Here is a 24,580-nt window from a genome sequence, read left to right as displayed (position 1 = left end):
ATACTTTACCTACAGCCGCGCTTTATGTTTGTGGTTGTAGATTACCACCAAGAGCCATTCCTGTCTATAGCTCGATTTTTAACTTAGTATAGGTCAGCAATCCTAGGTTTGTGTAATGATCATTTTACATATATATGTATGTTCATGAAGACGTATTTGAGATATGGGAATACTGAGCAGGGCTAATGTATGCCTATATGTTTACATCCCTTCGGCCACTGGATTGAAGAGAGACAACGCCTCGCTGCTTTGAGGATTCAGATTTGGCAATTCCGGCCAAAGGTTATTATTGGCATCCCAGCTCAGATAGTCCACCACATGCTGCGGCCAAAAGTCATCAAAGAATGCCGCCGTGGCTGCATCACGGCTGATTGTGGTGTCGAAGGGAGGAAAAGGGTCTATTGAGGTACTGCTGCCTTGGGGAATGCCGGACGACTGGTCAGGCCCTTGTACGATAGCTCCGAAAAAGCGCGTCACAACATTCAGAGAAGCTTCTGCTGTTCGACTGTACGATCGCATACGGCCAAGTGTGAGTATTGCCGCCTCGACCAGGGCCTTACAGGTGTCCAAAGACCCGGGGGAATCATCGTCGGTAGGGCTGGTGGAGAGGAATATTAGCGGGACCATGACGGCCTGGAATAATAACCAAACAGCATTCCAGCCGATTACTTGATTAAGCTCGGTCATTCCAGAGATATCCTGGATCAGCGCCTCGGCGTTGCTGTGGCATTTCCCAATAGCCCCTCGCTCCTCCCCTCGCACGGCACTAAAGGGCACGCGCCGCATCGCGAAGTTCAGAAGAACAGGGCGATGAAGTAGGATACGCTGATTGTAGAACCGCCATCGCATAATAGTCCGAACCGTGTACAGCGATTGGGGACAGGGTTGGTGAAATTTGAGGATCGGTGGTAGATTCTCCCACCACTGCAGTAATTGGGAGTCCAGATCGCCCATCTCTGTGGGTGTGAGGGTCGGGAGTGCTGCGAGAGATTCCTGGATCTTCGAGGAGATCTTTGCATATTGAATGTTTTCAGTCAAGGGAAGGATCCGGAGATAGCTTTCCTAGTAATCGAGTTAGCATTAGCCATCGGCATCTCTCTGGGAAGCGAACCTTGTCCAACACATGCGGAGGATTCACGGTAATGCTTGGGCCAAAGCAGTCCATGTTCGGACGACCCAGCGTCTCATGGCCCCAGGTCTCCAGGCAAGTAAGTGACCACCAGATACGACGTCTGAGTTCCTGAGATGCCAACCCCGTAATATCGACTGCAAAGCGGTTCGGGGTGCAAGGCTCCCGCTGTAGGCCCAGGGTGACAGCCATTCGCAGAGAAGCGCCCATCAGTGAGTACCCCAGATTCGGCTGGCTGATGTAGTGGCAATACCAGCCACCGATAAGCCCGAGGGCCTGGACCAGCTCGAGGCTAGGACTGCCGAGAGAATACACGTTCAACCGACTCATGGAGCGTTCAAAATACAGCTGGTGAGTCCGGTCCTCTGCGCCCGTAGCTGCAATGCTGCCTAATGAAAGAACAATATTCAGCAATGCCAGCCATGGGTCGTCCTTGCGGCTGCCTGCCATGAACGCGGAACGGAAAGCATCTTCGTCCAAAAGAGGCGCGAATGGGTGAAAGTTTACAAAGTATGCATCTAGCATTTCCATTTCCGTCGGCGGACTGGCGCGCTGCGAGTTGGGTAGTAATTGGAGACTGTCGTCGCCCTTGGACGTGCGGGAGAAGTGTGTCTCGAGTTCTGGATGGAGCCACGCGATCACTTTCAAAGCGGCCTGGATAGACGAGACCCCCAGGTAGGAAGTAGAATGTCGAGAGGTGATTGACAGTGCATTGACGTCGTCCGAGATTGGCGCGGATGGATCTGAGCCCCGGATGCCATGGTTATGGTCCGGCTGTTCAACGTCACCGGGCATTGAATGCAGGCCCTCCAGATCAGGGCGCTTAATTGACAGCGCCGAGGCGTGAGTGCCAATTGACGCGGCCGTGGCGGGCGAGCCTTGCTGCTGGGAAGCCACCATGTCGAGCATTTGCTCCCTCGAGAGATTGACAAGAGTCTCTGGGGCAGTGTCGGGAAAGAGCCTCGCCAGGGCATCCTGAAAGCGCGAGTGCGCCGCTGGTTCCCTATCTCAGTCAATTCACGCACAAGGGTTCTCCTGGCCATGGATTTTTCACTGGTTTACCGTTGTGGAGCCGGCGAGGGGCGATGCAGATAGTAGCACAAGTCCGGCTTCTTGTACCACTGGCACGCCTCACAGGGCTGCTGGCCGTCACATTTCGTCTTCCGCCGCCGACATGAAGTGCAGGCGCGCGGGGCTACTCCCTGGCGACCGATTCGATGGCTTCGTCGTGGCTGTTTTGGGTTGCGCGGGCCCCGGTTGGGGGTCGGGTTGGGGTCCTGGGCAGCGTCGAATGTGACATACATTGGGGCTGGGAGACGAGGGACAGAGGCCAAGTCCGGGCAGAAGAGGCGCTTTTGAGGCCTGCGTCTCCAAGTTGGTTCCCCGCCTGAAACAGTTCTGTGGGGCAGTCAGGCCGTGTTGCATTGGGTGATGATGGCCCCTCGTGGGAGGTCAGTGTCAGTATCCCCCGGCAGATAGGGGTCTAAACCCTGTTTGCCTTCACAAAAGACTATTTTGCGACCGTGCCAAACGGAGAGTCCCGTCCGGTGGAATCATCATGGATGGAAAACAGCTGAGAGGAGTGTACGCGTAAGCACTTGCTGGGCTGACTGACAGAAACAAGTGCAGATTTGGTTCCATTAGCGTCAACCCTAATTGCAATCCCGAGCCGGCATTCATCCCGCAGGCAACAATTTGCGCTAGAGAAGACATGTGGTCGACGGACGCCCCTGGTATAGACCAGGATGGAAGCAAGCAGATAATACCAGAGTGATTCCTTCAATACAACCAGCATCGGCTGTGCTAAAAAGGCCCGGAAACCCAAACATTTACTGAGGATATACTCAGCCACTTTGTTTAATATATTTATCTGTCGACATATAGTGCAATTAGAAAGACGGCTAATACAACCAATGGGCTTTTAGTCGAATAGTATCTAATATCTACATAAGCATTTGCACCCTAGGTATTCCCTTTCTACGTAGGCATGTAGGGATCCCGTGCAGGGAGAGGAGGAGTAAGATTGAGTTTACGATACAAATATATTTATTGCGATGGGTGTGTTACTGGACAATGGCGTTGCAAGCCAGATTCGTGTACTTTGTTACGTACGCACCACGCTCGGCGGAGTAGGCAATGGACACCCACACATAGCAGCTAGAACTATCGGGACGGTCGGGCAGGTTGCTGGTGCAGATACTGTTAACCTGGAAATCAGGAAGGGCAAGGGACAGTGGGTTAGAACTTACTGGACCTCCGTGTCGAGCTGACGAGCTGTCTGGATGTGCTTCTGCCATCCTAGCTCCTGGAAGAGCCCTTCGACAGCAAGCGAAACGTCTCGGTCAAAGAAGTCGACCACATAAAAGTACATCTTTGGCACAATGCTGCCGTCAGTCAGAGATATCTCCCAGTTGACCGCAGCGGGCATGGCGCTCAGGCGACGGCCACCAGGTAACGTCAAGGGGAACAGCGCGTTCCACATGCGCTCGACAAGTTCCCACCCACGATTCGCGGCCTCGTCATGCAGAATGCCGCCCAGGCTCCAGATATCTTTCAGGTCATGCAACGTTCTGGCCTCGGCATCGCAGTATACTTTGATACGTGATGTGGCAGGGTCCGCGCAGTCGACGGAGATATACGTGTTCTCGGGGTTGAAATACTCTACCCGTGTCCACATATACCTCTCAATAGCGCTATAATCGAATTCAAGACCAGATGTTTCCTGAAGTTGGCGGAGACTATCAAACATAACCGTGAAAGAGTGCGACCCCTTTATTGCTGCTCGCACCCAGGGCCCAGCGTAGGCCTTGACTTTGAACGCCGTCGGATGCAAGTCGAGGGCCAGGGAAGAGTGCGACTTGCATGGCATCTGTGCAATTGCCTCCCAGTTCTGACGAGCTTCGAGCCCGTCGATGGCGACGGTGGAAGCGAAGTGATCATACAGCGTAAGGTCGACAGTGCCCGGTTGAGCACGAGAGAGCGTCTGCATCACCTGGCGGGTGGCCATCTCATTTATCGGGTCGTCGTCGGTACCTGCATGCTCGCCAATGGGTTCGAGAGAAAAGCGGAGCAGAACCTGGTCGTCGCGTTGGTAATTGACGCTGGCTTCTAAAAGGCCTTCCCCGGTGGGGAGCACCCCGGTCCATGTCAGGTTGGAGGCAGTGGCATTCGGAACAGGGCCAATGTTTGGCATTATGGCCGCGAAGAACACCATCATATACCGGTATTGCGCTTCCAGACTATAGCCAGTAATCTGGAGCGTGGCGCCCAGTACAGGAGCCAGGCGCTCCCACCAGCTCTTCTGGTCAGCGCTTTGGAAGGTGAGAAGTCGATCCAAGACCTGCCATGGAACTGGAAGTTGCTTTGAGGGTTTCCTAGGGTCCACCAAGCCATGTCCACCTTGCAGTGCTGCCTCTTGCTCTTGGTCACGGGCCATTGTGAATCTGAATGGCAATGCCGGCTTCACACGGGACAACGAGTCAACGAGGTACTATATGTAGGACCTGATACTCGCTGTCGGTACGCGAGGATTTCGACAGGAAAATGACTAGCGGTCAAGGTTAGGTATGATGGCTCCTTGCCTGCCACCTAACACGCGAGGAGGCAATACACCCTGATTGACGCAAGGGTGCAGTCATGCCTTTATGGCACAGCTCCATCCTCCAGTCCCCATTAAAAACAAGTGTCCCTCGGGCGGACTTCCCTTGGAAATGCGACCTTGAAAGCAAATCGAGGATTGTCTGGGCTCCTCAAAGGCCTCCAGCAATGCTTGTTACAACTGTCTTCGCCGGCAGTGCTCTGCTCGGAGCATGCTCCCACTGGGCATTTTTTGTACGTGGGGAGTGGGAGGCAAAGCTACCAGGGCTCGTGCTTGTGGGAGCACTGCTAGAGGCCACAGTGGCCCTGTATTTGGTGCGGTGGTCCGGTGCTTGGACGCTGGAGTTTGGGCTATCACTGGCTGCTGTGAACATTGGTTATATGGGCGGACTCATGAGCTCCATCGCTATTTATCGGCTTTGCTTCCACAGGCTTCGTGCATTCCCTGGCCCAGTACCGGCGCGGTTGAGTGTGATCTGGTCAACATACAAGACTGTTCCGCACTTCCAATTCTATCGGGTCGTGCAGCAACTGCACAAGAAACACGGCGACTTTGTTCGAATCAGTGAGCAGCCTGTTTTCGAACTGGACGCTTCACAAGGTTAATATGAGGTGTAGGACCTCGCGAGATCTCTATTTGCAATGCGGACGCTGTCAACGAGATCCACGCGTCGGGTAGCCCGTTTATCAAGGGTCCGTTTTACGATGTGACTGCACCGTCTCGGTCTCTCTTGACGATCCGTTACAAGGGCGAGCATTCCCAGAGACGGCGGCTCTGGGCTAGAGCTTTTACCTCCAATGGTAGGCTGCAAGTGTCCCTAAGATGAAGTGACATCGAGTCTTATCACGACTCGGAGTACTAACTTCGTTATCAAGCTCTTGGAGAATACGAGCCACGTGTAACGGAACATTGCATGGATCTAGTCCGCCAGCTGTTAGCAAGATCAGGCCAGCCGGTTGACGTCCCCCGCTGGATCAGTTATTTTGGATACGACGTGATGGGGGACCTGGTGTTTGGCAAGCCGTTCGACATGATTAAGACTGCCGGCGATCACTTTATCTTCGAGCATTTTGAAAACCAGCAGGTTGCCACCGGCTTACTACTGACCATTCCGTGGCTATTCATCCTATTCCTGCGATTACGCGGAGTTGGCCAGGTACAGTCGAGTTGGATCGGCTGGTGCGCTGAGCAAATGGAGAAGCGCCGCAAGGTCAGTGATCGGTTCCCTCTCTTCGGTCCTTGTCCAGGCACTTATCAAGCCCTCTAGGCCGACCGATCTCGCAAGGACCTCTTCTCCTTCATACTGGGCGAGGCGGCCGGGACATCCAAGGTGGCAGCACAGCTATCCGAGAGCGACCTAGTGTTAGAGTCGGAGCTGGCCATTATCGGAGGCAGTAATACGACTGCAACCAGCGTCACGGCGATGCTGTTTCTCCTCGCACGCCATCCAGAGAAGCTACATCGCTTACAGCAGGAGCTTGATCAGCTGTTCGCCCCGGGCGAGGAGGTGTCACACCGGCGCCTGGCCACCGACGCTCCTTTTCTGAACGGGTGCATCAACGAGACCCTCCGCTTATACCCAGTTGTGCCTGGTGGGCTCCAGAGAGTTACACCTCCAGAGGGCGCCAGCATTGCGGGCCACTGGATCCCCGGTGACACGGTGATTTCAACTCCTACATTCGGCTTGCATCGAGGTACATCCTGTCACCGTCAGCTTCTTCTGTGGCTCCTGGCTGACCTCTCTCTACTACTACAGATTCTCGATACTTTGCGCAGCCTGAGAGCTTTATTCCCGAGCGGTGGTCGTCGCAGCCCTCCCTTGTCCGCAACAAAGACGCGTTTAATCCTTTCCTCATTGGGACTTATTCCTGTATCGGGAAGAACCTGGCGTATCTCGAGATGAGGCTGCTGGGGTACTACCTGGTCCGCAAATTGAGTTTTTCTTTCCCGCCAGGCGACAGTGATGGGGTTGATCCTATTTGGCTCCTTGATCAGCCTGGGGGATTCTCCGATTACCTTTCTGCAAGCGCCGCCCCGTTCAATTTGGTGTTTACACCGCGAGATGGAGAGCATACAACTGACAGCGCGCCCGCCGATATGGCAGGACTTGCCCTTTGAGAAGACGCACCTCGACGCCGGTCGGACTAGGAGATTTGGGAATAAAATTGCGTTGAGCTGGTCCTTGTAGTTAACATAATTAATGTTCGCGTTATTATCCCTATCAGTATGTGAATCCCTGCATGTCTGATGTAATCAGCGCACCTGGAAAATCAGCAGTGACAGTCCGACATCCAGTTACTTTCTGTGATCTTCCTTGACCGCTCCCTTTCCCTCCCCTCACACCCTCATCTTCTAGTATTCTCGGTTCACGATGTGGGAACCAGTAGGCATCCCCTTTCAGAACTCCGCGCCGCTGCCGACTCTCCCCACCACGGAGGAAATCCGCGCCTGCACTAATGTTCTGTGGGAGACCAGCTCATCCAAGGTTGTGGCGCTCAATGACGATATTGTGGTTAAATACGGCGGCTCTATCAACACTTGGGAAGGCCAGGCTTTGGTCTACCTTGAGCGACATGTCCCAGAAGTCCCGGCCCCGCGACTGTACGCGATGTACCATGATTCCAAGCAACTCTTCTTGATCATGCAACGTGCTCCTGGCGTACCGCTGAATTCCATTTGGCCATCGCTGGCGGAGTCGGAGAAGGACGACATTGTCACCAAACTCCAACACGCATTCGACGCAATGCGAAAGGCCCAGTGTCCATGGCCCGACTTCTTCGGAGGCCTAGACGGGGGCCCTGTTCCTCACTACCTATTCTATAGCCAACATCATGAAGGCGAGGGTTTCCTAGGGCCTTTCTCTGGCGAGCCTGCCTTCGTTGCAGCACTTGTTGGTAACTACAGAGCCCTGGTTGAATTCAACAAGCGCCCAGACTACAAGGTTCGCTTCTATGAAAAATATCTCGCCACCGTCCTTCAAGGGCACCGGCCTACATTGACACATGGGGATGCTCAGCAGAAGAATATTATGGTCGCAGAAAAAGCGGGCCTATCCAACAGTCAAGGCGGTCGATCCTTTGACGTCGTCCTGATTGATTGGGAGAATTCTGGCTGGCTCCCTGACTTCTGGGGATTTTTCTGTGCATCGTACCCCCTTATCTTCGACTGGCATGAAGACTGGGCCGGGCGAGTGCAGGAGTTCGTTCAAGTGTGGCCCGCTGAGATGGCCATGATGCAGCTGATAGACAGGGACCTGGGCTGGTAAATATACTGCTATTAGAACCTCTCATTCATGGACAACCTATGCCTAGATCATGTTTTATACCTGTTGACAATTGACGTTAGGCCGGCCCATCCCCGAGAGACACTCCGTCCACCGGCACTCCCGGTGTCTTTCGGCCATGGGATTAATATGTCGCTCGGGTATTAAATATGAACGGCTTATCGTATGCTTTTGTTTCAAAATTCCATGACAAAGTGTGAAATGGCTGTCAAAGTGTATGGCTCTCCTCCCAACGTCCCGGTCAACCCGGATTTCACCGTCGCTGTCAAGGCAGATGGCCAGGAATGGCTCCCTGTTGCTGCATATGCTGTAGACGTGGCGAACGCCAGCACCACCTGCAATACATTCAATCGACACACCGTCGCTGTTGCCTCCTTCGATTTTGATGGCCCCGTGCAAGTCAAAGTAGACTACAATGGGCCCATACGCTCAGCAGAAATCCGACCGAGAGCCTTGAGCATCGAGACTCAGGTCCAGAACAACACAGTCTTCTTCTCGCTTGATACACCAAAGGATGTGATGCTAGAAATAAACGGAAACAAGTGGACGGCCTTGCATCTTCTCACCAACAAGATCGACCTGTCCGCGCCAACCGGCGACTCCGACGGTGTCTGGTACTTTGGGCCGGGCGTCAACCGGGGTGCAGCCTACGCCCGCATTTCTGACGGTGTCAATTTAATGGTGCCGTCTAATACGACAGTCTACATTGCCCCCGGTGCTTTCATTACCTGCCGCCTAAACTTTATCGGTGTTTCCAACAGTGGCGTCCGCGGGCACGGCTTCGTTCTCGGTCCAGAGGGCGGCTACAAGTATCGCGAACACGGCGGTGCTATCCACATGAGCGGCGCTTCCAACATCCGTGTCGAGGGCGTCACCTCACTAGGTGCAAATGGGTTCAGTCTGTCTGCAGGCGAGTGCCAGAATCTCCACATAGACCGGTACCGATCGTTCTCGTATGCTGGAAATGGAGACGGGGTCGACATTTTCTGCTCATCCGACGTCACGATTGAGAACTGCTTCTTGCGCAACTCGGACGATACGATTGCCCTGTATTCGCACCGGTGGGAGTGGTATGGTGACTCGCGCAATATCCTGATCCAGAACTGTGTTTTGCTTCCTGATATCGCACATGCGATCAACATGGGCACGCATGGGAATCCAAAGAAGCCGGAGACGACGAGCGATGTTGTGATTCGGAATGTTGATATCTTGGACCACGAGGAGTACCAGTTGTGGTATCAAGGGTGTATCGCTATCAATGCTGCTGACGAGAATCTGTTCCGCGATATCCTGATTGAGGATGTTCGTGTCGAGCGTATTACGCGCGGTCAACTACTCAATTTCCGAGTTATGCAGAATGCAATGTGGACAACAGCTCCGGGACGAGGTATCCAAGGAATCACAATCAGGAATTTATCATTGGATACGCGGGACTCAAAGGTTGTCAACCCGGCCATGATTCTGGGATATGACACGGCGCGTCTGGTCAAGGACGTCGTCTTCGAGGATCTCCGTGTTGATGGGAAAATCATCCACGAACAGATGGACAAGCCCCGGTGGTATATGACTGCAGACATGGTGCCGGTGTTTATTAACGAGCATGTAGAAGATGTACAGTTTATCAAGAGCAGTTAGCTTAATTCAGTACCATTCGTTCCTTAGCTCCTCTCAAGTACAATGCTTTGATACAAGCCGCAGTGTTTGATATTATCATCAGTCAGTCCTATTTAATTAATAAGGCATCCTACCTTGCGGGTATCGAACTACTCCCCTGTGGCTGACTTGTCGTTTAATACTCGTCCTAATGATCACCTGAGTGGTACAGCAGTACGGAGACAACACACGTATTCGAAACACGATAAGTACTTCTTCAGCTAGCTTTCGACACTGCTGTCCCCACCGATCAACACTATACGAGGGACAGCATCTCGCATTCTCAAAGTAAATACACATGGAATTAATGTAAACATCGCACCTTGTCCGTGAGACCAATATCTGGCCGAGCCAGCTTACTCCTCCAGCCTGTACAAGGCAGTGCCAAATCCGAACACATCATAACCACCACTGGTAGTCCCGTAATCACCACTGCCGCCCTCAGCGCCTTCACCGTCCTCGATGAGCAGATCCCTGTATGCCTTGGTCCAAGAGGCATCCAGTTTTTTGATTCCGTTATAATGGGCGTACAGCAATTCCGCAATAGGTCGGAGTTCTCCCCTCGAGGCTTCACTGATCACGGACTGGGTTTCATCCGAGTTTGTATACTCGGTGTAGGGGACGTCGTTGCCGGTGTTGTACTTGAAAACGTACTCCGCGCTGTTACTGTCAGTCTTCACTGTCTTTTCTATGTTAAGAATCAGATAGTTGAACCTACCCTGCAAGAATGAGGTTATCACTCAACGCAAAAAGGTCTTCCCCTTGGTTGTAGGCCTGCTGGGCCAGTGCACCGAGGAGCCCGAAATCAAGCAGACTGTGGCCTTGGTCTCGACCTGCTTCTTGACCCTGGCCAAGAGCCTTGCCCGTGTCTTCTTCGGTGTGGATCTTCCAGATGGCCTTTTCCAGGGCGCCATTTCCCTCGCCTTCCTTGAAGTAGGTGATTGCCCGGTCGATGGCGGTTTGGTTGTCAGCGACAACACCAATAGCATGGATGCTAGCAAGGTTGCACAGATCCCACTATAGGCTCATATTAGCATATGCTTCTTCCATGCTGGGTATATTAATATAGTTACATTGGCCCAATAGTGGTCAATCTCTGCATCATTGTGGCGGATCAGAAAGTCCTCGTTCATCGGTAGAAAGACATCCTGCAACAATGCAGCGACATCTTCCAGCCCAGTCCATTTCTCGTATGTCCTTAGGATCTCGGCCGCATTCGCCAGCTGATAGCCGTAAATCCCGGCCGCAAGGAAGCGGTCAGAGCCACCCTCAATGGTCTTGAGGGTGCTACTCCACGCATCCAGGATAGCTGCTGCAGCATCCGCGTTTTCCTCGGTTCCGGTGACTTTCCAATACACGGCGTTGATATAGGCGGCGGCGACGTCTTTGTATAAAGATGGATAATTCTCGGTCTCACAGTCAGAGCCACGGCAGACGGTCTCTTTAGCAGCAGGTTCGTAGGCTGCGTCGGCGTGTGCGACAAGCTTGTTCCAGCCAGTCAACTGGGGTTCCTGCTTCGCAGAGACAAAGCCCTTGATGCGTTCGAAGTCGTCTTCGGTGTGAAGTAAACCAGGGTGGGTGATTGCTGCTGCAGAGAGGGCAGCATTGAGGATGCTGAACACACAGGAGGTCTTCATTTTGGAAAGAGATGCTTGTTTGGGAGCTTGAAGTTGGATTTGTGAAGGAATCCGGCAGAGGTATGCCTCCTGTTATATACTCCACGATCACCCCACCGGACATCCAGCGGAGGAAGAATTGGATTGTTCTGGCAGGAAGCAGAAACGGCCCTCGTCCGGGACCTCTTCCGATCGTTGAAGTTTTGACGTAGACTTAATATAAGGTTGTGTTCCTCTCTACATCCTTGTTTTGTCAAGCGTCGATCACGACAAGGGACACTTCTGCGAACAGATGCACCGTCACGGTCGCGCGGTGGCCGCGTGGACATCAGGGGCACTGGCTGATGGCCCGACGATCTGTGCTTCAGATTGACAGCAGTGGAGCTGTGGGGAAAGTCCCCTAATTTATTTAACCTATTCACCGATCAGGGTGTGGCATCCGAGGAATCGGCCGTGTCTACAATACCTGCCAAGAGGGTTTTTCGACACCTTGGACAGAGAGTAAAAATGTGGTGGCTGAATATAGATTCCTTTAAAGTATCACTAAGCAACTGGTCGTCTATATGGCAATCCTCCCAGAAAAGACCTGCAGGGTGATAGCGGATTGAAGTGTCTGCTTTTTTATTTACTCGTATAGCAGATCGCTGGACGGGTTGAGTCTTGGCTTGTAACGACTTTGGATCCTCCAGCCTAAATAATAATGGCAGTTCAACATAAGTGGCAAGTCAATGAATGGAAGCATGGTATTGGATGTGTGGATGTTACGCGATGATTAGGACCTATAACCTGAGTCGAGTCCACTGGGCGTTCGTCCATGGGTTTTATTCAGGGGCTGAGCATCAGCCAACCGGCGAAATCGTAGTGTTTGGAAAGCAGATCCATCTGCAATAGCCTTGGGCGGATTTGGTCCGTCTGGTGCGACAGCAAAGATCAGTTCCCTGGTCTTGGGTAGCTCAATGCCAAAAATGTGTCTGGCGATGGCGTATCCCAATTCCCACGTTGGCCTGACGGGCCAAATAGCCTTCTTACTGATGACGGGCCAGTCGACGGGCGTAATGCTTGAGTTGCAAGTGACGCTGTTGAAAGCCGGGTCGTATGGTAGCCCGTCTGTTTGGTTGAGCATAACTCTAGCTTCGTATTCCATCGCGTTGAAAAGTCGGTTGTTTTCCATTGTGAACCAGGGTATACTGTCGTTTTGATTGTGCAGAGTATAAAAGGCTTCGATCCAGTTGCCGATACCAAGCTGGCCGTGAGCTTGGTCGCGTCTACAATGGTCAGAAAAATGCGTAACTGCAGGGGCTTACTACTCACCCAGTTTCAGTTGTTTGGCCTGTCGGCGAAATGCTGCCCGTGAAGTTTGCACATTGGCTATGCAGCATCAAGTGCTTGGCTGTATCATATGCAGTCTGGTTCTCCAGGAAGACGGACGCTGCGAGCATGAACTTGGCACCACTCGTTCCCCAGTTGGCAATGAACGGAATCGACTGCTCGGCGGATGGGATGTACTGTGCAGCCGGTGGGTACATTGCGGTAGACACCATGTCTGAGAAGGCAGCGATATCTTCAGCTGTCCAGAGGTTGGTACTGTACCTGACGATTTCGGCGGCATTGATGAAGTTAGACCCTGATAGGGCAGCAGCAAGCTGAGCGTCGGAGCCTATTAAGGTCAAATCTTATTCAACTCGCATGCATTGCATCAACTAACCATTGACCTTGGTGAGAGTGTGTCCCCAGGCATTGAGTAACGCCAGGCTGTTGTCGGGGTATATCTGGTCACCGGTGATAATCCACATCAACGTTTGTTGCAGGCTTGCTACGGCGTCTTCAGCGAATTCGTTGACACAGACGCTGGTGCTATTCTCTTTGGTCCTTGTGACGATCGGGCATGGACCCAGCATTTTATAGTCTGTGGTGCTGTGTACGTCGGCAGCGAAAGCCGTCAGCGCGGAGTCCCAGGGCTCCAGGCCAGAGTTTGCCGTATGGATCAGGCGATCGAGGTCGTCCTTTGTGTTGCCGATTCCAGGATGCACCCATCCAAGGGCAGTAGAAAGTGCACCCAAAATTAGAATAGGCTTCATGTCGATATTACAGGGATACGTAGAGATTGGGAGGCAGGTACAGCTGATCGGCTTCTCATTCCTCGAATGACTTGTACAAGTGCTACTATTTCAGGGGGGCATAATGATAATTAACGAATAGTGGTCGGTAGTGACCCTTATAGAGTGACCGGAGACGGGGCAACAATCAGATGCATCCGATATACTCACGGCCTCACGGACATGAGAAACCAAAGCCACCCACCGGAAGAAGGCATTACAGAACAGGCTACGGGGGGGGGGAATCGACTGTGGGAGGGACATGCGACAATCGGCCGATCAACAGAACGAGTCTCTCCAGAGGTACGCTCGAGTCGATAGCAGGCTTTTATCCGCTACAAATGGCCAGTTTAGCCATTTTACCGAGGCTCGTAATCCTCTGCAACCGGACCAGCTCCGCGACTTGACCCGACGCCCGATCCCCGCGTGGCACGTCAAGGACAGTCTCCACGGGGTAACTTGGCGTGGGGATGCTGTGATCATGCCAAAGGTTCTCATCCCCGCAACTGAGGATGTCAATTCCATCATGGGCAACAAAACGAATGGTCGCGATACCCAGCAGGAACAGCGGGACGACGAAATCCCAGCATGCCAGTCCTGCCGCCGCAAAAAGGCCCGCTGCAGCAGGGAGCAGCCGTGCTCGCAGTGCGTCCGCGCGGGGACTGCTTGCACCTACGACGAGAAACGAATGAAGCCGGGGTTGCGCAGCGGCGTGGTCGACAGTCTGTCGCGCAGGATCGAGACGCTGGAGAACATGTTCCTGGGCCAGGAGATCCTGTGGAAGCAGATGTGGGAGACGCTGCATCCGGGCGCGAAATTCCCTGGACAGGACGACATTAACCCTCACAGCGTCCCTGGGGTTCAGCAGACCCTGCGTCGCTCGCTGCTCCAGGTGGCCTCCCAGGAGGAGAGCGAGCCGCCTACGAAGCGACGGCGCACTCGGTCCCCGTCAGCAGATCTCGAAAACGCCAGCTTGACTGCGACAGACATCATCGAATCGGACTTGCTGGGCCGGCTGGTCGAGTTCTACTTTGACAATTTCCACCACTGGATTCCGATCCTGCATGTGCGAAGATTCCGACATCAAATCCAGTCTACAGAGGGAAGAAGAGAAGCGACCCATACACTATATGCAATTATCGCCGCCTGCATCCGCTTCGTCAATGATCCACGACTCGCCGACAAGGAAATGGTATCGCGAGTCGCTGAAAGCTGTCGGCAGAAAGTGTTGTTATCCGGTATGGAGTCGTTCTCTGTTGGGAACCTGCAGGCCCTGGTCATCGTCGCATTTGACACGGTGCATTCCATATCCGGCCCTCTTTGTATGAATTCATGTTAACGTATGCAGATTGCCCGCGGCCGGGGCCCGTCGTCATGGTCGATTGTCGGCGGCATGGCGCGCACCGTCGAGCAGCTCCAGCTCAGCGTCGAAGAAGACCACCTCTACGACCGAGGCCAGGCTGGAGAAACCCTAATCAGACGTATGGCCTTCCTCAAACCGTCAAGCTGCTGGCGAGAAGCAGAGGAGCGTCGACGCGTGTTCTGGACCGTCTTCCTCATGGACCGCTTCTGCAGCGTATCCACAGGCTGGAATGTCAGTCTCACCTCCGCGGACGTCAAGCGAAGGCTTCCCTGCGAGGGCGCGCTCTGGCAGAATGAAGACGAGGTGAGGGCGCCGTACTTTGGATCCTCGATCACGAAGAGTATGTCCCAGTATCAGCCACTGCCGCTCGATAGGCAGTTGACCACCGACCCGGCGGAGCAGGACTCCATCGGCGGGTTCGCGTACTGCATAGAAGCAACAGAGTCGTTGGTGCTGGTGTCGAATTTCTTCGTCCATCAGCCGCTGGATGTGCGCAACGTGGAGGAAACCCAGGTCTGGCTGATGCGGTTCAAGGAGCTGGACCTGCGGTTGGTCCAGTATGTCTCCCACTTACTCTAGAGAGCTGGACTGTTGCTAACTATGCAGATGGAAGCTGTTCCTACCCTCGAAATGGCGCGACGCATCGAAGCTCAATGCGGATGGCATCATGGACTCGAACCTCACGTTGGCGCATATGACGCATAATACGGTGGTGATCCTGCTGCACCAGGCCATCGCCTATCCACCGCACCACTGGAAGTCGTCGCCTGTCAAGCTGCACTCGTCCTCTTCTGCAGAAACCTGCATCGAGGCTGCCTCGGAGATCTCTGCCATTGGCAGCCAGTTCCTCCTCTGCTCGTCCATGCTCACGAACCCGCAATTCTCGTTCTGCCTGTTCATCGCTGGCCGCATGCTTCTCACCCACGCCCGATATAACAACGTCTCCATTCCTCCAGCTCTGGATACCCTCATTGCAAGCCTGCTCGAGATCTCCACGCGGTGGGCTGGCCCACGCGACATCAGCGGCCCAGAGAAGGAAAATCTAGCCAGCGTCTTTGCGAGACGTCTAGTCCACGCTCGCGATAACCTGCCCCCGACAGCAAGAAGCCTCGATATCCGGCAGCCAGTGTACTCAGAAACAGCTGCCACCGAGGATCGCATTCCAAACCAGGAGTCTGCTACTGCAAATCAAACCCCCTCTGGTGTCACTGCTGCGTCACTACCCCAGATGCCGGGAGGGCTCTCGGTCGACAACATGCAAGGAGTCCAAGAACACTCTTTATACACTGACTTTCATGATACAAACTCCGACTCCTCGCTTACACTTGCATTTCCCCCTCTGCCCCTGTCCTTCCATCATAGCTTTGCCCCGTTCCCGGATCCAGAGCCGTTTAACCCACATTTGGACCCCGGGAATTCTTTAACAACCATTCCCTCTACTGTAAGAAACCAGACGGACAATCCTCTATCGTGGAATGGGGTTCCTGTCCCATTTTACTCACCGGTGCAGGATTCACACGATACTGTCTCTGCGGGCTCTGGGCATGTTCCCAGTCCAGGACGGCGAACCAGTCAGTTCCAAGGGGTTGAGCAGGGGGCAGCCATGGGGTCTGGGACGTAGCCTTCAGGTGAACAAAATGGGATTAATTTCTTTGTAGTGAGCCCACTGTCGTGTGATAATCCTCCAGTACCTGGATATCATGACCCAATTAATGACACATCTGTAACATTGGCTTCACAAAACAACGCCCCTCCCACCAAATTACCCAGGTATGCCACCTCCCTTCACTATACCCTGCCTTCGCCTTCTCATCTCTCCGTCCTCCCGACCGCGAGTCCCCTATCTGCGACTCTCAGGAAACATAATAAAAGTCCCCATTCTCCTTATCAGTCATATCCAGGAACGCATTGACATGGCTCCTCTCCCTCCGCGTTGCGCTGCTGTCTCTGCGCTTGTTCCGCAGAGCGTAAATTACGCGCAGTGCAACAAGAAGGATATTAAACAGCGCGTAGAGACAGAAGTGCGCGATGAAGCCGTTCTTGTAGCGCGGCGCGTCGGATGATTGGAAGATCTGTCCGGGTGTACTCAGCATATAACTCGGGATTGGATGGGTTAATTTGAGGACGCTGGTAGGTAGATGAGAGACAGACCTGAGGAGCAGTGGCATTTCCAGCAGCCCATGCAATGAAAGTAATAGCAAGCACGGTCGCCTTCTTCGTCTGCCCTGCAACGTTGCGCGAGATGAGCGAGAAGAGCAGGTTGCCCTCGGCGAGGATGAACTGTGTGCAGTAGAAGGCGATCAGGAGGCCGACGCGCGTGGCAGTAGTAGGGGCGATCGAGTAAATGACTGCTGTGCCGGCAATTGCTGGGCTGTAGTACCTATCTCAGTATACCGTTCTATACTATTGAAATGGGGGATTGGAAGCATACAGAGTCCACAACTGCATCACAAGCACAGTCCTGTCAGTCCAAGTCGCCAGCGAAGCACCACCAACCATAACAAGGATGGTAACGCCTCCCTGTGCGATATTGAGCAGTTGAGTCTGCAGAGTTGTAAAACCAAAGCTTTTGATTATGATATTCGAGAAGACGCCCAGACCGCCGATGACCAGCGTGCTGGTGAGCTGGAGGAGAACGTAGAGCCAGGTCACTGGATCTGTCAGAGCCTCTATAAGCTGGTACCTTTTGAAGGTCTTGTTCTGGATACCCGTGTCATTGGCTCGCACGCGCTCGACCATGAGTTGCTTGTCGTGTTCAGAGAAGCATTTGGCTTTCATTGGGCTATCCGGGAGGTACCAGCCTAAGAACGCTGCCCAGACACATGTTGCGGCCCCTAGAGCTAGGAAGAGTAGCTGCCAGGATTTGATGTGATGGCCGATATAGTGGCTTGTGCCCCAGGCGAGTATTCCACCAACCTTGAGTGGTTAGCTATGATTTGAAGTGGTGGCTCGGTGCACGTACCATAAGTTGGACCCCAGTCACTGGTCAGATGTTAGCTTGGTCGGGCTATGTTGCAGGGGGAGACCTACTACAGTACCACAGACTAGTCAGTACTGCCTGCTCCCGGCGCGTGAACCACATGGATGTCATGACGATGAATGCAGGCTGGACGCAGGACTCGAATACACTAGACTTGTCAGTATTCACGAGAGCACGGACAAGAGCAGGAAATAAACATACCCCAGGAGAAACCGGACAACCATTAGCCCAGGGAAGTTAGTTGCAGCCGCACTGCACTGTACTAATGTCAGTGCAACTTCGCTATTTGCTGGTTAGGGTATGTACGTACCATGATCACGACTCCCCAGAGAAAAACACTACTTCATCAGTGACGCTCACCCAGCGAGGACATGTACATACTTTGCAGCCAAGTATTTGGCAACAGGAAGTTTCTGGATGAGAAGATTGGTTGGATACTCGCCCACCAAGACACCAAGATATAGGATCGTCCCTGCAGCAAGTCAGCAAAACCCCCCAAAATCAACCGATGAACTCACCCAGCCAGTTATACTTGTCCCCATCAAGGCCAGCATCCTCCTGGATGCCCATGATGGAACTGAATCCCAGCGTCCCCTTATCGAGCGACTGGCAGAAGTAGGTCTGGCAGTGTCAGTACCAAAGTCGACAGAACGACGAATAACTAACCCCCAGCATGCAAATCAGAACGCGGCGGTTGATCTTCCAGAAGAGTCGACGGTTTGTCGCCTTATCAATCTCGATTGGACTGCCTGTCGTATAGGCTGCGGTTTCATCGTCGGCAGCATGATTCTGGAGACCTTTTTCAGGGGTCGTCTCCCCGTACTCCTGGTGTGTGGACATGTCGATTTTACGGGAATCCGTGATGTCGGCCATGGCGAGTGGAGAAGTATGTTCCTTTTGCAACAAGAGAACTCCTGGCAGAGCCGGTGAACTTAAGGAAGCCGTGCAATCCTGTGCAGGGATCTGTGCCGGAGGTTGTCCGGTCGCGCCCGGTGGCCCAGGCCGGGGGCTGTTGGGTCCAAGTCTGCAGTGTCTGTTAGCGGGTGATATGCCCGGAGGTTGCCCGGCCATTCCCCCGGTCCAGGCATCACCCTGGTTCTATATGAACTCGGCGCACTCGAGTGCTTACAATGCTGTATTCTCCCAGCACATATTGATTGCCGTCATGACTCCTTGTGCAACCGGTGCCAGCAAACATGCCCTCGAGTCGGCGGCTAACGGCCAGTCTCGCACGAAGCGAGCCAAAGTCACAACCCATGAAGCCCATATTCCGCAACACCTGATCGATGCCCTCTACTCTCCGTCGACTGTCGTCAAGCTATGGACCGTCGCTCACAGGGCTCTCGGCAGCGCCAGCCCTCCCGTGCTCTACCCCGAATACACTGGTACAGACGATGCCTACGTCTACCGCAACCTGGACTTCTGGACATCTGGGTTCTTTCCGGGCTCGCTGTACCTCCTCCTCGAGCGGCAAACACTATACCAACCGTCCTTGAACCAGAACGACAGGGGCCATCCCTTCCTCCACCGTGTCCTACTCCAACACCTCTGCCAGTGGTGGTCTACGAACCTGCACCAGAACGCCGCCAAGAAGGATACCCATGACCTCGGGTTCATGATTGCACCGTGGGCACTCAAGGCATGGACTCTGCACCGTGATCCCCAGGCATACAGCAGCCTAGTCTTGGCAGCCCACTCGCTGTCCGGTCGGTACGATGCCCGCGTGCAGTCTATTCGATCGTGGGATATCTGCCATACAAAGCTATACTCCTTCACGGACCCGTCCAAGGACTTTCTCGTCATCATTGACAATATGCTCAATCTGGACATGCTATTCTGGGTTTCTCGCGAGACCGGCGACAAATCATTGTACGATATCGCGGTCGCCCACGCGCGCACGACGCAGAAGCATCATATTCGCCCGGACAAGAGTACCATGCATGTTGTAAACTACGACGCCGCGACAGGGAGCCCGAAGGCAAAGTTTACACATCAGGGGTACAGCAACGATAGCTGTTGGAGCCGTGGTCAGGCTTGGGGGATCCTGGGTTTCATACAGACATATCAGTGGACTGGAGAAAACGAGTTCCTCAATACAGCCAGAGACCTGGCGGATTACTTCCTGGCCAGGCTGCCGGCAGACAGCGTGCCGTACTGGGATTTCGATGCCCCTGTGACTAATGATACTCCAAGAGATACCTCCGCTGGGATGGTCGCGTGCTGTGGGCTGGTTCTGCTGTATAAAGCCCTGCGGGTAGTGGATTCGACGGCGGCTCAGGGCTATCTAGACAGTGCTCTGAGGATCCTCGATGGAACAGTTGAAGGGTTCATGACAACGCCCGCTGTTAGGTTCAGCGAGAGTGTAGGCTTGAACCATCCTACTTTCCCTCCGAATGAGGAGCAGAAACAATCTGGTCCTCTTGCTGTCTCATCTGGCGCAGGAGGGTCCGACGCTATCAAATGCCCTGAAACAATACTAAACGGCGCGACTGTCTGCAACTATGAGTTTGCCGCCAGGCGCTGGGCTGACCATGGTCTTGTCTACGCCGATTATTACTTCCTCTTGCTTGGCAATATGCTGTTGGATATGGGCTTGGTTACAGACTAGACTGGGATGGGCTGGACTAGACACGATAGACTAGCTGAACTACAATACAGTGCTGTGATAGAAATTCTAGAGATCGATAGATATAATGCCTGAGGCACCCAGCGATGGGACGTAATACCAACAATGTAATTATTCCTCAACATTCGAACACCTCCAATCGTATTCGCCTTTAAGAGCTTGGAAATGTTTCCAAAAGCTAAATATTAGCCCTCTCGCTTTTTGTGGTGAGTCATTTCTAGGTAATCTTTGTCAGTGGCCACGGTGTTCGAAATATATATTCTTGCCCAACAAGGATGACACCTCCACGGGCGTCAGTCTCTAGAGCAATCGCTTAGTCCCAGAATGGTCGTGAACAGTACAAGGTATTCTATATATTGCTACCTAATTATCTACGGTATAATGTTGGGAGGCTAGTCCAGGACGCAAAATGGATTGTCTTGTTTTTTCGATGCTGGCCAGATTCCAAGGAGGGCGCGATGGCCCCACCCGCACCCTATTGGCTACACGCACACTATGGTCACGGGACTTGGTATTACCATCACGTGCCGCAGCTCCAAGCGCGCCACGTGATTCCGGAAAATTCGGCGCCGGTGGTCCGAGGTTTCTAGGGCTGACCTGCGTTCTCCTTCCTTTCACAGCTGAGAAACCCGATCTATTCCTATTCAAGCTTGGTTTTGTAGCCAATGGGGTTCTCTAGCCCATTCCTGCTGTCTCTTCGACACTTATCCTCATAAACTAATTTATCCTATGCTAGGCTCCTGCCGCAACCTCGCCCAAAGCGGGCCAGTCGTTGTAATTCTCATTCGGATCCTGAAACGGTCCATAATTGACTCTCCCACCTCGACTGTTCCACGCGAAAGGGACACCCCGCTTGAGTTGGCTGACGAGGTCCTATAACATGCATTAGAATGCAATTTTAAACTCGCTTTGGATGCTTACCGGATTGTAAATGAACGGCCTTCCCAGTAAGAACTTGTTAGAGTACCAGCTTATAAACAGCCGCAGCATCCTTTATATAGATATATTACTTTATTCCCTTCTTATTGCTAACAATCTATATTTACTTTTCTTGGAGTGCTTTACCTATTAAGATCGGGACCTAGTCTAATAGCTTGTAAAAGAAGCCCGTGCTAAATCTAAAGAGCATGGGAATTATAATAATATAGGTACTGATGCCGGTTTCCTATCCTACTAATAATATAGTAAGGTCTGTGGTATACGAGGTATAGCTGTTTTGCTTTTTTAGATAGTGGAGGGTTGATACCATGTTTCTGGCGTCTTTGTCGGATATAGTATCAGCGGCATAGCCAAAATATAGGTTGAGGATTAGGCTATTAGCATAGTTTGTTGTCCCGGATGTCTGTTTTTCAAATCAGTAGGTCTACCGTAGCAAGAAACCCATACGTTACAGACGTGAATATAGTGGGTGTCAGCTCCTAGTGCCTGCTTCCTGTCGGCCAGCCCTCGAATCAGGGATGTTGCAAGGCCGGCCTCGAATCCAGACGCTGTGTTGACGGCAACTTTACGGTGTCAGATTAGCACGTTGACTGCACCGAGCCTGGAGTCTGGTGTGTCATACCATCATGTTCACTAGCTACCTTCCTAAGTGTAGCATCATCGTCAAACCCCTTGAAATCGATGGTTGCCAGTACCCTATCCTTCAGCACGCTTGCCTGGTGTTCGCCGCGCACAAGGACTGAAATTGCAGCAGCCTCGACAACACCAGCTTCGGAATTTATGAGCGCGCTCAGAAGGGATCCGCCTCTGTCCCATCATATTGTAAGTAATCACCCTGCATAGACGGGGGATTCTTCTACATATAGAGCGTGGTGCCTGTCAGGAGTATCTTACTTCCCGTCATTTTGAATGTCCAACCCAGCACGAGAGCGAAAACTGAGGTGGGAAGCGGATATATCTATTTGCCCCGTTCAGTAAGGAAGATATCTTCCGGTCTACGGTAATGACGCAATGCCGAACAGCTTATAAATCCACAGTAAACAAACCAATTTGCCGAGAGCTGTAATCCACCTGCTCAGTTTAGCTCTATGACAGACCTAAGCATGCAACCCAGTTCAACGGCATATCACCTTCCCACCATCAACAACAAGCTCGGTACCGTTCATCCAGCTTGCCTTCCCACTCGCTAAAAATACTACCGCTTCGGCCAATTCTTCCGGAGTACCCCATCGCTTCCCCGGGATAGTGTCGATGATGGGCTCGTAGTCTGCGCCCCGGCGTATCGACTGGAATCGTCAGTATTGATATGTAATGGATGCGAGAAGTCTCGTGAATCACGTACTCGGGGTTTTTATATAGCCTGGTAGAACGCTGTTAATCCGCAATCCCTCAGCAGCGTAATCGATTGCATCGGTTCGTGTCATGCCCAATATCCCGGACTTGGTCGCGGAGTACTAGGATGATGAGCGTGCATGAATAATAACAATGTTAACTATACTTACTGCACCAACAGAGGTAAATGAACTAATACAGAAGATCGAGGATATAATCACTATCGTTCCACGTTGTGGCCCCGAGCCAGTCCTCTAAGTATCAGTTTCCACACGCCACAGAGTGTATATACGAACAAATCATATACCTCGTCTGTAATTCTCTCTCCTGCTTCATCATTTGCCCCAAATTGCCCTTTGGTAGAGCCAGTTGCCCGTCAAATTCACATCAACAACCTTATCCCACGACTCCACGGGGAGCTCATGACTCCTAACGCGGGGGGTACTCGTGGTCCCCGCATTATTGACTGCGTAATGAATGCTGCCGAGGGTCTCGACTGTTCTGCGGATAAAATCGTTAATCTGGCTCTCCGAAGAGATATCGATAAGTCCTGTAAAGACTTGCACTGCAGGGTTCATGGCCGTGAGCTCGGCTGATGTGCCCTGTAGGCATTCTTCGTTGAGGTCACCGAGGACGAAGCGCGTGCAGCCTTCTCTGACGAATGTGTGTGTTGTTGCGCGGTCAATGCTAGATGCTGCGGCAGTGATTAGGGCGACCCTGGGCTTGTTAGTAGATTGACTTGGGATATGTGGAGAGGGTTATTTACTCAGGCATGAACTGCGGTTCCGACATGATGAGTGCTTAGCATCCTGTACTAGACGACTAAAGCAGATAATTTTGGTTGAGATTTCAGATATGTCGGCGAGGAAGCTTGAATGGGACGGTGTAGCCCTTGAATTTGGGCCACGATGACATCTTAAATCGCAATGGTCGCAGCCTAGGTGAACCATGATACGGGGGAATATCACATAGTCTATACAGAAATCTCGGCATATTCTCAAAAGTAGAGAATATAATATAGTAGCAGAGATAGTGTGAATGGCTAAAGAAATGGCTAGATAAAATGGAAGTTACTTGGAGACAAAACTGATTTAACACATATGCGGAAGTCCTATTCTGCGCACCCCGATACCTCGATTACCAATAGCAATGGCAGCATCGTTCACTCCGTTGTATGAGAAAAGCAACTCTATCAGGGATATTGTGAACCTCAGCCAGGGGGAAAGTCTGAGAGAGAAAGGTGATATAACAAGATTAATTACGGATTTGGATTCAAGGTTTCGAAATGAATGGTATTTCACTGTGGTCATCAGTGATGTCGTCGAGGCCCGGAGCGGATCCGGCCATGGTGCCATTAAGTTGGACTTGAGTGAATACAATACAGTGAAATGTGATAGGCGCTGGAAAGCCGAGAGCAGTATTGAAATGAGGAATGTAATCCCTGTTCTCTTATTTTTGGGCTTCGCGGCCTGCAGGTTACACATATAATGCAGATCGTTGCCTGGTTACTGAACTAGGAGTCCTTGTGCTACCCTCCCTTTCCTTCCATCAGATTCCTCTCCCAGCCAGCTTATTACGTTTAGGTATGTCCGATTACCGAGTCGAACGCTGCAATATGTCCTAATCAAGCCCCCCCGGGCGTAACCTGTGGATCTGGGTGCCCCTGCCACTCTCATGGCCATACTTACATTTATATATGTTATGGGTATAGAAATAGGAATTAAAGCTTTTAGCCGGCAACCCTAATCCCCCCCGGCCAGTTGAATAGGGCAACAACGTGTCTAGATACAAGGTGACATATGACATGGACAGAGAACAGGGGTGACAGCACGACGATCAAGATGTAGTTCCCACACTGGGATCTGCAGTCTACTGTATTACACCTTACTAGCGATCGGCACCTTGATCAGCCAAGTCTAACCTAATTTTGAGGCACCGACACTAGAGGGATGTTACAACGCTTCC

General features: G+C 52.5%; 11 protein-coding genes across 11 annotated transcripts; 5 read left to right on the top strand and 6 right to left on the bottom strand.

Moving 5' to 3' along the window:
• Positions 1 to 59: 59 nt before the first annotated feature.
• ASPVEDRAFT_204039 (uncharacterized protein) lies at positions 60 to 2,702 on the bottom strand. The gene is made up of 3 exons (XM_040809416.1): positions 2,192 to 2,702; positions 1,112 to 2,132; positions 60 to 1,062 (listed from the first exon to the last, which is right to left on the bottom strand). Exons 1-3 carry the CDS (start codon positions 2,431 to 2,433, stop codon positions 202 to 204), a joined length of 2,124 nt encoding a protein of 707 aa, XP_040674238.1. The 5' UTR covers positions 2,434 to 2,702; the 3' UTR covers positions 60 to 201.
• Positions 2,703 to 3,069: 367 nt separating this feature from the next.
• Positions 3,070 to 4,785, bottom strand: ASPVEDRAFT_47633 (uncharacterized protein). The gene is made up of 2 exons (XM_040813826.1): positions 3,379 to 4,785; positions 3,070 to 3,316 (listed from the first exon to the last, which is right to left on the bottom strand). The coding sequence occupies exons 1-2, from the start codon at positions 4,563 to 4,565 to the stop codon at positions 3,193 to 3,195; spliced, it is 1,311 nt and encodes a 436-aa protein (XP_040674237.1). The 5' UTR covers positions 4,566 to 4,785; the 3' UTR covers positions 3,070 to 3,192.
• Positions 4,786 to 4,851: 66 nt separating this feature from the next.
• Positions 4,852 to 7,014, top strand: ASPVEDRAFT_47631 (cytochrome P450). Its single transcript, XM_040813825.1, has 5 exons — positions 4,852 to 5,291; positions 5,345 to 5,527; positions 5,603 to 5,937; positions 5,995 to 6,421; positions 6,484 to 7,014. The coding sequence occupies exons 1-5, from the start codon at positions 4,895 to 4,897 to the stop codon at positions 6,843 to 6,845; spliced, it is 1,704 nt and encodes a 567-aa protein (XP_040674236.1). The 5' UTR covers positions 4,852 to 4,894; the 3' UTR covers positions 6,846 to 7,014.
• Positions 7,015 to 7,098: 84 nt separating this feature from the next.
• ASPVEDRAFT_144614 (uncharacterized protein) lies at positions 7,099 to 7,992 on the top strand (the record flags this gene model as incomplete). The annotated part of the gene is made up of 1 exon (XM_040808001.1): positions 7,099 to 7,992. One exon carries the CDS (start codon positions 7,099 to 7,101, stop codon positions 7,990 to 7,992), a length of 894 nt encoding a protein of 297 aa, XP_040674235.1.
• Positions 7,993 to 8,196: 204 nt separating this feature from the next.
• Positions 8,197 to 9,645, top strand: ASPVEDRAFT_144820 (putative endo-polygalacturonase; the record flags this gene model as incomplete). The annotated part of the gene is made up of 1 exon (XM_040808020.1): positions 8,197 to 9,645. One exon carries the CDS (start codon positions 8,197 to 8,199, stop codon positions 9,643 to 9,645), a length of 1,449 nt encoding a protein of 482 aa, XP_040674234.1.
• A 238-nt stretch (positions 9,646 to 9,883) lies between these two features.
• ASPVEDRAFT_204028 (putative GPI anchored protein) lies at positions 9,884 to 11,344 on the bottom strand. Its single transcript, XM_040809415.1, has 3 exons — positions 10,737 to 11,344; positions 10,382 to 10,680; positions 9,884 to 10,323 (listed from the first exon to the last, which is right to left on the bottom strand). The coding sequence occupies exons 1-3, from the start codon at positions 11,298 to 11,300 to the stop codon at positions 10,020 to 10,022; spliced, it is 1,167 nt and encodes a 388-aa protein (XP_040674233.1). The 5' UTR covers positions 11,301 to 11,344; the 3' UTR covers positions 9,884 to 10,019.
• A 570-nt stretch (positions 11,345 to 11,914) lies between these two features.
• Positions 11,915 to 13,357, bottom strand: ASPVEDRAFT_77126 (uncharacterized protein; the record flags this gene model as incomplete). The annotated part of the gene is made up of 3 exons (XM_040816380.1): positions 11,915 to 12,544; positions 12,591 to 12,936; positions 12,985 to 13,357. 3 exons carry the CDS (start codon positions 13,355 to 13,357, stop codon positions 12,052 to 12,054), a joined length of 1,212 nt encoding a protein of 403 aa, XP_040674232.1. The 3' UTR covers positions 11,915 to 12,051.
• Positions 13,358 to 13,807: 450 nt separating this feature from the next.
• Positions 13,808 to 16,667, top strand: ASPVEDRAFT_47627 (putative C6 transcription factor). Its single transcript, XM_040813824.1, has 3 exons — positions 13,808 to 14,672; positions 14,724 to 15,295; positions 15,345 to 16,667. The coding sequence occupies exons 1-3, from the start codon at positions 13,857 to 13,859 to the stop codon at positions 16,357 to 16,359; spliced, it is 2,403 nt and encodes an 800-aa protein (XP_040674231.1). The 5' UTR covers positions 13,808 to 13,856; the 3' UTR covers positions 16,360 to 16,667.
• Positions 16,476 to 18,719, bottom strand: ASPVEDRAFT_401499 (putative MFS transporter). Its single transcript, XM_040812066.1, has 10 exons — positions 18,385 to 18,719; positions 18,237 to 18,339; positions 18,100 to 18,190; positions 18,029 to 18,056; positions 17,920 to 17,975; positions 17,769 to 17,866; positions 17,701 to 17,720; positions 17,170 to 17,654; positions 16,890 to 17,109; positions 16,476 to 16,810 (listed from the first exon to the last, which is right to left on the bottom strand). The coding sequence occupies exons 1-10, from the start codon at positions 18,589 to 18,591 to the stop codon at positions 16,592 to 16,594; spliced, it is 1,527 nt and encodes a 508-aa protein (XP_040674230.1). The 5' UTR covers positions 18,592 to 18,719; the 3' UTR covers positions 16,476 to 16,591.
• Positions 18,720 to 18,861: 142 nt separating this feature from the next.
• ASPVEDRAFT_401496 (glycoside hydrolase family 88 protein) lies at positions 18,862 to 20,517 on the top strand. The gene has a single exon (XM_040812065.1). It carries the CDS (start codon positions 18,884 to 18,886, stop codon positions 20,324 to 20,326), a length of 1,443 nt encoding a protein of 480 aa, XP_040674229.1. The 5' UTR covers positions 18,862 to 18,883; the 3' UTR covers positions 20,327 to 20,517.
• A 2,311-nt stretch (positions 20,518 to 22,828) lies between these two features.
• On the bottom strand, positions 22,829 to 23,585 carry ASPVEDRAFT_401479 (SDR family NAD(P)-dependent oxidoreductase). The gene is made up of 2 exons (XM_040812063.1): positions 23,382 to 23,585; positions 22,829 to 23,332 (listed from the first exon to the last, which is right to left on the bottom strand). Exons 1-2 carry the CDS (start codon positions 23,405 to 23,407, stop codon positions 22,951 to 22,953), a joined length of 408 nt encoding a protein of 135 aa, XP_040674228.1. The 5' UTR covers positions 23,408 to 23,585; the 3' UTR covers positions 22,829 to 22,950.
• Between the last annotated feature and the right edge of the window lie 995 nt (positions 23,586 to 24,580).

The sequence above is a fragment of the Aspergillus versicolor genome (genome assembly GCF_001890125.1).
Source record: "Aspergillus versicolor CBS 583.65 unplaced genomic scaffold ASPVEscaffold_16, whole genome shotgun sequence".
Lineage (NCBI taxonomy): Eukaryota > Fungi > Ascomycota > Eurotiomycetes > Eurotiales > Aspergillaceae > Aspergillus > Aspergillus versicolor.
The sequence above is the reverse complement of the archived record's forward strand: the minus strand, read 5'-3'. Positions and strand labels throughout refer to the sequence as shown.

Excerpts from the sequence above, each read along its gene's own strand:
- ASPVEDRAFT_204039 (XM_040809416.1), bottom strand. The coding sequence starts at position 2,433 with ATGTATGTCACATTCGACGCTGCCCAGGACCCCAACCCGACCCCCAAC. Across the intron at positions 2,133-2,191 it reads CCCTCGCCGGCTCCACAACG|GGAACCAGCGGCGCACTCGC; the intron begins GTAAACCAGTGA and ends TGACTGAGATAG. Across the intron at positions 1,063-1,111 it reads CTCCGCATGTGTTGGACAAG|GAAAGCTATCTCCGGATCCT; the intron begins GTTCGCTTCCCA and ends CTCGATTACTAG.
- ASPVEDRAFT_47633 (XM_040813826.1), bottom strand. The coding sequence starts at position 4,565 with ATGGCCCGTGACCAAGAGCAAGAGGCAGCACTGCAAGGTGGACATGGC. Across the intron at positions 3,317-3,378 it reads CAGCTCGACACGGAGGTCCA|CAACCTGCCCGACCGTCCCG; the intron begins GTAAGTTCTAAC and ends TATCTGCACCAG.
- ASPVEDRAFT_47631 (XM_040813825.1), top strand. The coding sequence starts at position 4,895 with ATGCTTGTTACAACTGTCTTCGCCGGCAGTGCTCTGCTCGGAGCATGC. Across the intron at positions 5,528-5,602 it reads TAGAGCTTTTACCTCCAATG|CTCTTGGAGAATACGAGCCA; the intron begins GTAGGCTGCAAG and ends TTCGTTATCAAG. Across the intron at positions 6,422-6,483 it reads TACATTCGGCTTGCATCGAG|ATTCTCGATACTTTGCGCAG; the intron begins GTACATCCTGTC and ends CTACTACTACAG.
- ASPVEDRAFT_204028 (XM_040809415.1), bottom strand. The coding sequence starts at position 11,300 with ATGAAGACCTCCTGTGTGTTCAGCATCCTCAATGCTGCCCTCTCTGCA. Across the intron at positions 10,681-10,736 it reads TTGACCACTATTGGGCCAAT|TGGGATCTGTGCAACCTTGC; the intron begins GTAACTATATTA and ends ATGAGCCTATAG. Across the intron at positions 10,324-10,381 it reads GATAACCTCATTCTTGCAGG|CGCGGAGTACGTTTTCAAGT; the intron begins GTAGGTTCAACT and ends TGACAGTAACAG.
- ASPVEDRAFT_47627 (XM_040813824.1), top strand. The coding sequence starts at position 13,857 with ATGCCAAAGGTTCTCATCCCCGCAACTGAGGATGTCAATTCCATCATG. Across the intron at positions 14,673-14,723 it reads TCATCGTCGCATTTGACACG|ATTGCCCGCGGCCGGGGCCC; the intron begins GTGCATTCCATA and ends TAACGTATGCAG. Across the intron at positions 15,296-15,344 it reads CTGGACCTGCGGTTGGTCCA|ATGGAAGCTGTTCCTACCCT; the intron begins GTATGTCTCCCA and ends CTAACTATGCAG.
- ASPVEDRAFT_401499 (XM_040812066.1), bottom strand. The coding sequence starts at position 18,591 with ATGGCCGACATCACGGATTCCCGTAAAATCGACATGTCCACACACCAG. Across the intron at positions 18,340-18,384 it reads TTCTGATTTGCATGCTGGGG|ACCTACTTCTGCCAGTCGCT; the intron begins GTTAGTTATTCG and ends TGACACTGCCAG. Across the intron at positions 17,110-17,169 it reads GTGATGCAGTTGTGGACTCT|CCCAGCAATTGCCGGCACAG; the intron begins GTATGCTTCCAA and ends TAGGTACTACAG.
- ASPVEDRAFT_401496 (XM_040812065.1), top strand. The coding sequence starts at position 18,884 with ATGACTCCTTGTGCAACCGGTGCCAGCAAACATGCCCTCGAGTCGGCG.
- ASPVEDRAFT_401479 (XM_040812063.1), bottom strand. The coding sequence starts at position 23,407 with ATGTCGGAACCGCAGTTCATGCCTGA. Across the intron at positions 23,333-23,381 it reads GAACCGCAGTTCATGCCTGA|GGTCGCCCTAATCACTGCCG; the intron begins GTAAATAACCCT and ends TAACAAGCCCAG.